The sequence below is a fragment of the Carlito syrichta genome, unplaced genomic scaffold (assembly GCF_000164805.1).
Source record: "Carlito syrichta isolate Samal-C Ts95f unplaced genomic scaffold, Tarsius_syrichta-2.0.1 Scaffold308850, whole genome shotgun sequence".
NCBI lineage: Eukaryota > Metazoa > Chordata > Mammalia > Primates > Tarsiidae > Carlito > Carlito syrichta.
In genome coordinates this window covers 495,074-504,005 of record NW_007252946.1, presented here as the reverse complement: position 1 = coordinate 504,005, position 8,932 = coordinate 495,074, and the positions used below count along the sequence as shown (strand labels likewise).

Below are 8,932 nucleotides of genomic sequence, written 5' to 3'. Positions count from 1 at the left end.
TGCTCTCTTGATGGTTTCTTTGGCTTTGCAGAAGCTTGTCAGTTTAATAAGGTCCCATTTGTCTATCTTCTCTCTTAAGTCCTGTGGGTTTCGGGTTTTGTACAGGAATTGGATGCCAGTTCCGATTTCCATGAGAGTATTTCCTTCCTTTTCTAAGGTTCTTATGGTTTGAGGTTTTACATTTAGGTCTCTGATCCATTTGGAGTTAACCTTTGTGCATGGGGATAGATAGGGGTCCTGTTTCAATCTTCTGCATGTGGTCAACCAGTTTTCCCAGCACCATTTACTGAATAGGTTCTCTTCTCCCCACTGGTAGGTGGTGGGGGTTTTGTCGAAGATGAGTTGGTTGAGGAATTGAGGTTTTGCTTCTGGAATCTCAATTCTGTTCCATTGATCTATATACCTGTTCCTGTACCAATACCAAGCTGTTTTGATGATTGTAGCTTTATAGTAAAGTTTGAAGTCTGGTATTGTGATACCACCTGCTTTGTTTTTTTTGCTGAGGATTGTTCTGGCTATTCTTGGACGTTTGTGTTTCCATATGAATTCCTGTGTTGTTTTTTCTAGGTCTGAGAAGAATGTTGTAGGCTTTGTGGGTCACTTGGTTTCTGTCGCAACTACTCAACTGTGCCATTTTAGTGCAAAAGTATTTATAGATGATATGTAAATGAATGGATATGGCTGCATTTCAATAAAACTTCATTTATAAAAACATTTGGTAGGCCAAATTTGATCAATGAGCTAGAATTTGCTGCTCCCTGATCTATGTGAGTGACACTTTCTAGAGCATTGCATGAATGGAGTCTTCTGAAGCATAATCTGAGAAGTCCTGAGAACAACTGATGTGCTTTTAGTAATTCCTGTATTTTTTGCCCCACATCCCACCAACACCTAGTACAGTGCCTTCCATGCAGTAGGCCCTCAATGTTTGTTTTTGTTTGCTGAATTAAATATTCCTGAAAAGATACCAAATCAGTGAATCATAACAACATTTTAAGAGCTTAATTACCTTTGAAAACTATCTTGCAAGTTTGTAGTAAAGTAGTTCAGGAAGGAAATGTGTAAACCCAAGAATCATAAAAAGAATGTGACAGGGGAAGATGTGAGCTCAAAACATCTAAGGATTAGCAGTCAAAGGGAGAGACTCTGACATCAGAGCTGGGTAAAAGCAACAAAAAGGCATTTTAATCCTGAGAGACCAGCACCAAGGGACATCACATCGTATGAAATAGATGTTTCACAACACCCTCTGAATCTGTGTGAATAATGCATTTAATTCCAGCACTTCAATGCTGGAAAGATATTTGTGATTTGGAGGAAACTCAGAGACCAACCAGAATGATTAAGAGACTGAAAGGATTCATTCGTGAGCAGCCATAGAAGAAGCCAAATATGTGCTTGGCCTGCTGATGGCCAGAAGGAGATGTGAAAAAGGTGTACAAATTACTGAACGCTGTAAACACCAGGAAAGGGAGGAATCGTCAGCTCTATTGGACCTAGCTCTTGGTATGGATATTTCTCAGGCTTTGACATATTCTTCTCATTATTGGGTCTTCAAATATTTACAGGCTATCTAAATAATATATAATCTGAATGCTGTGATTGGTAATGTTCTATTATTACAGGAAAATAGGATTGTTCCAGAAGAGTAACTATAAGAAAAATTATTGTTTATTGAGGAAAGAAACATTCCAGGAATGTTAAGTATGCTGAGAAAATAAAAAGTCACTAATAGTTCACTCTTAAAAGTATCAAATATATACAATTGTGGGTAATAGTATATTGTTTAGAATTGTTGAAATTAAAGCACAAAGATGAAAAGATAGCTAGATATTTCCTTCTTTCCCTCCCTCCCTCCCTCCTTCCTTCCTTCCCTCTTCTCTTGCCTTCCCTTTCAGTTCATTCAGTCAACCATCGATCCATCCATTCATCATTGATTCATTAATCATCTATTTACCCATCCATCCATCTATCTATCCCACATAACTAATGTCTTTCCATTATTTGCCAGATCCTGTGCTGGTAACACAAAGAATAATATTGCACAAGGCCTATCATTAAAAAAACAAACTTACAGTCTTAGAATTACAGTCAAGAAAGCTACTAGGCAAAAAAGAAACAGAATGGTTCAATAGATAGTGACAAAGGAACAAAGAAAAGTAGCCCCTAACCCAGATGAGAGGAAGGGGAACGGTTAGGGAGGCTTCCCAGGGGAATTGATGTCTGAGCCAATTCTGAAGACTCCTGTGGAGTCTGTTAATCAGAAAGAATGGAAATAAAAACCCCATGTAGGAAGAGTAACATATTCAAAAGGTTGGAAATAACGAAGTTCTGGGTCATTTTTTCACAATGCATGTGGATACAAGTAGTTCAGATTTTTCAGACAAATAATGTAAGGCAGGTGGTTCTCTTAAAAATAATAATTGGAATATATTAGGATTGTGGGTAGGTTGTATTTTCCTTGTTAATTTTTTTTCTTCAGGATTCCTCCATTAACAAAATCATCCTTATATAACCAATTATCTGTTTGACACTATTCTAAGCTATTTACATATATTAAGTGATTTTATCCAAATAACAATTCTATAAGATAGGTACTACAGTATTATCGTTCTTATTATACAGATGAGGAACAGAGGCAGAGAGAGATTAAAGAGCATAACAAAGTTATAGAGATAGTAACAAACCAGTGTTTCTTACTTGGGGCATATCTCTCCCGAATCTGCTTTTATGTCCTCTGTGCTGCTGCTAACTTTTCAAGTCAAGAGTCTATTTTCATGTATTTACTCCTGTAAGTCATATAAAGTTTGGTCTAACAAATAATCAGAGATATAGTCAAAAATTTTGGCAAGGAATGTTTACAGCAGCAAAACTTATAGTCAAAAAATAAGAAAACAACCCAAATGTTTTATAATGTGTATTGATTAATCATGGTGTAGACCATTACACAAACACTGGAAATTATAATCTAAAAGAAAAATAAATAACGTGGGAAAAGATACAAACTGTATGATCCTAGTAGTGTGTTTGTGTGTGTTCAGAATGAGAATCCACTGGTCAGACTGAGTTCCAATTCCAGTCTTGGCTCTGTCACTTATTACTTTTGTAATATTGGGTAATAATTTAACCTCTCTGTACTGCAGCTTTCTCATTAGAAAATAGGGAAAATACAGTTGTTGTAAGGGTTAAAAATTAATACATGTAAAGTATTTAAAATACTGGCTGGAAAGCACTTAGTGACAGCTATCAAAAAATAGAAAACTCTTTTCTTCTCCAAGAAAACACCAAATGGCGGATGACACCAGTACAGCGGGAGGACCCCGAGACCACGACCGCCCCCACCCCCATAGAAGGCCTCGGCAGCTTCCGTGGAGGTTTGGGCAGCGGCCTCGTGGCCTAGGTTGCAGCTGTGGTTGGGGTCGGGGGAGGGGTCCCAGAGCTCGCAAAGGCAAAATCGAGGAAAAGGAGTGGATGCTCGTCACCAAGCTTGGCCGCCTAGTCAAGGACCTGAAGATCAAGTCGCTGGAGGAGATCTACCTCTTCTCTCTGCCCATCAATCAAGAAGTCTGAGATCATCGACTTCTTCCTTGGCACGTCTCTGAAGTATGAGGTTATGAAGATCATGCCCCTGCAAAAGCAGACCCGCGCTGGCCAGCAACTAGGTTCAAGGCATTTGTTGCCATCAGGGACTATGTCCGTCTGGATGTTAAGTGCTCCAAGGAAGTAGCCAACGCTATCCGAGGGGCTATCATCCTGGCCAAGCTTTCCATCATCCCTGTGCAGAGAGGCTACTGGAGGAACAAGATTGGCAAGCCGCACACAGTCCCTTGCAAGGTGACCGGTTGCTGTGGCTCTGTGCTGGTGCTCCTTATCCCTGACCCCAGGGGCACTAGCATCCTCTAGGCCCCCGTGCCCAAGAAACTTCTAATGATGGCTGGAATCGATGACTGCTACACCTCGGCCAGGGGCTGCACTGCCACCCTAGGCGACTTTGCCAAGACCACCTTTGATGCCATCTGTAAGACCTATAGCTACTTGACCCGTGAAAGAGTCTCTGGAAAGAGACTGTATTCACCAAGTCTCCCTATCAGGAATTCACCCACCATCTTGTCAAGACCCACACCAGAGTCTTCATGCAGAGGACCCAGGCTCCAGCTGTGGCAATAACATAGGGTTTTTACACACACACACAAAAAGTGAACCAAGCCTGTCCAAAAAAAAAAAAATAGGAAACTCTATTTAAAAATTAGAAGTGAATAGTACACATTCAGACACCAAGTATCCTTTGTAGACTGGGATACAGTATTTTATAACTTCGTCTAAGTATCTTTTCTTTTTATACTTTAAAAATAGTTGTAAACCAAGTAAGATGAGGGACATTTTTCACTACAAGTAAAAAGTGTTTGCTTTCAGAATCCACTTTGTCAAATTATAAGACTTACTGAATGCTCAAGCAAACAGTGAAGTGTTATAAAAGTTTTCTTGTTAGCTAGATACCTTCTCAAGGCTAGAACCCTGATGTTTCATTTTGGTTGAATATTCTTAAATGCGAGGGTGTAAAACTATTTAGAACTGTGTTTTCATGTCAGTTAGGGTCTGTAAATTGAAGGAAATTACAAATTGGCTTTTGAAGGACTTAAGGCCATACATAGTTTATTTCTCATCCAGGTTTTTGAATTATCTTAATTACACTGGTTTAAAAATGTTAAAAAAAAAAAAAAAAAGAAGGAAGTGAGCAGTTTCAATGATCGTGTCCAATCTATTTTGCCTCAAAGTTTTGTTTTTCTTTTTTATTGAAATAATTATGTATTATTATTTTAATTGACAAATAAAAATTTTATGTATTCATGATGTACAACGTGATGTTCTGATATGTGTATACATTGTGGAATAGTTAAATTGAGTTATTTAACATATGCATTATCTCACATATTTTTTATGGCAAGAACACTTACAAGTTAATCTTATTAAGGGAATTTTTGAGGTCATCTTTGGTCTCAAGGATAAAACTACTTGAGTAGGTGGACTATACTGAGAGAGATGGAAAAAAGGCCCAGGGCAGGGTGGGCATGCAACTTCCACTGCTCTGCCCAGAATTTCAGAGTGGGATTGATGCACTCCTTAAGCACTTAGGTAAAGGCTAGAAATCCTCGGCCAAGGAAAGGGGGTTATTTTGCTACTCACACCTTAGGAAATCTGGTTTCCCAGCAAGATTTCATAAGTGTCTCTCTCTCTCTCTCTCTCTCTCTCTCTCTCTCTCTCTTTCTCTCTCCCCCTCCTCCCTCCTCCCTCCCAGGTCTCCTATGTAAAAGCGATTGACATCTGGATGGCGGTGTGCCTTCTGTTTGTGTTTGCTGCCTTACTGGAATATGCAGCGGTGAACTTTGTCTCCAGGCAACACAAAGAGTTCCTGCGCCTCCGAAGAAGACAGAAGAGGCAGAATAAGGTACAGTTGGCCCTCAGTGCAGACAAAGTCATTAGAGCTTGAGGTGGTTAATCAGAAAATGTAATTCAGAAAATAGAAGATCACACAATGAGCAAAAAGCTAGGGTAAATTTTTGTCTTGATTTGTCCTAGTACACTGAATTAGTGCTCATCTTAGTCCTTTAAAATGGGCACTATAATCAGATCTAGCACATAAAAATACAGAGCATGTAGTTAAACTTGAATTTCAGATAAACAAACAATTTTTTGTATAAGTATATGCCAAATATTGTATGGGACATACTTATACTAAAAATTGTTTGTTGTTTATCTGAAATTCAAATTGAACTATGCTCTTTGTATTTTATCTGGCAGCGCTAATTGCAAAAATATACCTACTATGACAGTTACTTTAAAATCCTTGTTGTTTTGAATATTGATAATTTGTGTGTGTGACTTTGCATGTGCACATAACACTTTATATAAATAATGTGTTTACCTATATAGACTGCAACTCATTAAATCCAATGAGACTGAACTCACTGTCTCGATTTAAACCTGACAGAAACCTAAGCTTTACACTGTCTGGAGGCTTGAGGTTTGAAATGCATAGCTCAAAATCTCCAGTTTAGAAACTCTCAAACTTGCCGCACATTAGAACCACCAGGGTGATTCTTCAAAAATCCCAAGCCTTTGTCACACCCCACACCAATTAAATCTCAGTCTTGGGAAGGGCACAGCTGTCAATATTTCTTCAGCTCCCAGGGCAATTCCAGTGTGCAGATAAGTTTGGAAAGCACTGGTCTGGTTTATAACCCAATCTCATAAAGGATATCAGAAGACTTGCACCTGTTTTTCATTTCAGACACTGGAGAGAAACATTCCCTTTGATATGGAGAATGTTACCACCTTAATAACATTACTAGAGAACTGAAGTTAAATTTTGTGTACAGTAGAGAGAGATTTTTTCCAAATCTGTTCCAAAAGAAATTTGATAAATTAAACCTACTGGTGAAGTCATAGTTATATGCTACTCTGCTAGAGTAAAAAAAAAAAAAGTTTCACTGTCAATATTAATGTCCCGAAATATCTAGATATAAAGCTAAATGTTTGTTGTAAATTAGACATTGCTTACATTGAGTAGTTTATGTGTGTATGAGCTCACTGAGTCCTGAAAGCATCTACTAAAAGGTTTCCCGCACAGACTCTGGGCTTGAAGAGAGAAATATATCCTGCTAATTGCCCTGTCTCTTACCCTTCACTGCCTCTCAGAAATGTTTTGTCCTGCCACAGCCCAAGGAAAACAAGCACAAATGTCCTCTTTGCTGTACATACCTTTTAATAGTGATTTCTTCTCCATTTTCTCCTCCCTGCCAACCTAGTGGTGCTAACCCCTTCACAGAATTTCAGGGTTTCTTGTGCCACCTAGGAAGCATCATTAGGTTATAATGGTACTTCAGCACAAAAACAGTACATAGTTCAAACTCATTCTGCACCCACCTGTTAGTGGATGATCTAAGTCATTCAACAACTTTTTTTTTTTGAATCAGTGTCTCATTCTGTCGTCCAGGCTGAATATAATCATGGCACACTGCAACCTCAAACTCCTGGGCTCAAGCTATCCTCCTGCCTCTGCCTCACAAGTAGCTGGGACTACAGGCACATGCCACCATGCCCAGCTAATTTTTTTTGTAGAGCTGAAGTCTCGCTGTGTTGCCTAGGCTGCTCTCGAACTCCTGGGCTCAAACAATCCTCTCACGTCGGCCCCCCTAAGTGCTAGGATTATAGGCAAGAGCCACTGCGCCCAGCCAACAATGTGTTTTGGGTGGTGTAATATTGCCCAGACTTTCCCAAACATACCTTATCATAATAAGACTCAACTGGGACCTTTGTGAAACATACTATTTCTCAGTGAACTCCCCTTCAGACACGGATTCATAAGGTTTGGGGTGGAACACAAGAATCTGTCCTCTTAATAAGCACTCTAGGTGATTCTTAAGATAAACTTAAGAAACCCTATCCTGACTTACTGACTGCATGCCTTTCTAGACCAGAAATGGAAAATGAGTTTTATTTTGCTTCCCAATCCTAAATAATTGAAATGCTGTGTGAAAGATTCTTAGACTGTATCTGGGCTCTGTGGAAATAAGTTCTGTGCTCAATTAGCAATGTCTGGCATTACAGAATAACAGACATTAAAGACTAGTTTAAAAAGTATAATAAGTGAATGGGAGAGAATATGGAATAATAAAAAGACAAAATCAATTTTAAAAAAGGAGAATGCAGAACAAAACATATAAAGAAAAAGCAAATAGAAAAGTGGTAGGGTAAACCCAAATGTGTCAGTAAATACAATAAAGGAAAATAGACATAAGTACTTCTATTAAAAGACAAACATTGTCAGATAAAATAAAAAAATAAGCCTCAACTCCAGTTGAGTTTTAGAAAGATGGAAGGCTGAAAATCAATCATGTCTATCTGCAATGGACACACCATATCTATAATATAAGGATACAAGAAGCTTGAAATTAACTGTGGATAAAGATACAACATGCAAACACTAACCAAATAAAGCCAGTTTAGCTCTATTAATATTAGAGAAGGTAGACTTTAATACAAAAAATTATTACTAGAAATAGAGATATTGCATAATTAAAATAATCTCTTCAATAGGGGATATAATACTATAACTATGTACACAACTAACATGACCTCATCATAACATTAAGACTAAACTGACAAATAGAAGAAATGACATAAACTCACAGTCATAGTGAAAGATTTTAACATACCTCTCTTAGTAAGTGATAGAAAAAAGTAGACAAAAATATCAGTAAGAATACAAAATATTGGACAACACCTTCAGGTCCCCTCCCATTGTGGGAGCTTTTCTATTCTCTCAATAAATCCTGCTTTCTCACTTTAAAAAAAAAGAATACAAAATATTTAACAATATAATTAACAAACTTACAGCACCCACAAATGCAGTGAACACATAGTTTTCAAATCCAGAAGAAACATTTCAGTAAGCTTATAAGTTGGACCATAAAGTAAGTCATAGCAAATATCAAAGAACTAAAATCAATACAGAATATATTATCTGATTAACTAGAAGTAGGCTTAAAAATTCAATAATAAAATGATAACTAATAAAGTACCTATAAGCTAGGAAATTGCAACATACTCCCAAAAGAATCTAGGAGTCAAAAAAGAATTCATGGAGGTGGTACTAACGGTAGTCAATATCTGTCTGGGGATGGGGAGACACCCCTTATTAACAAGGGTGCCTGAATGATGCACATTTGTATACCTAACCCTTAACTGTCCCCCACAATTTTATAATAAAAAATATGCTTAAAAAGAAGAAGAAGAAGAAGAAGCCAGGCTCGGTGGCTCAGCCTGTAATCCCGCGCCTTTAGGAGGCTGAGATGAGTGGATTGCCTGAGCTCACGGGTTCGAGACTCACCTGGGCAGCAAGACCTCATCTCTACAATAAATCAAAAAATCA

At 38.1% G+C, this 8,932-nt stretch overlaps 1 protein-coding gene across 1 annotated transcript in view; it reads left to right on the top strand.

Moving 5' to 3' along the window:
* The window catches only part of LOC103268582 (glycine receptor subunit alpha-2), a 158,763-nt gene extending 153,275 nt beyond the window's left edge, over positions 1-5,488 (top strand). The window contains exon 9 of the mRNA XM_021716622.1: positions 5,297-5,488. Within this exon, the coding sequence (XP_021572297.1) occupies positions 5,297-5,488 (192 nt within the window). The remainder of the gene's footprint in view (positions 1-5,296) is intronic.
* The last annotated feature ends 3,444 nt before the right edge of the window (positions 5,489-8,932 follow it).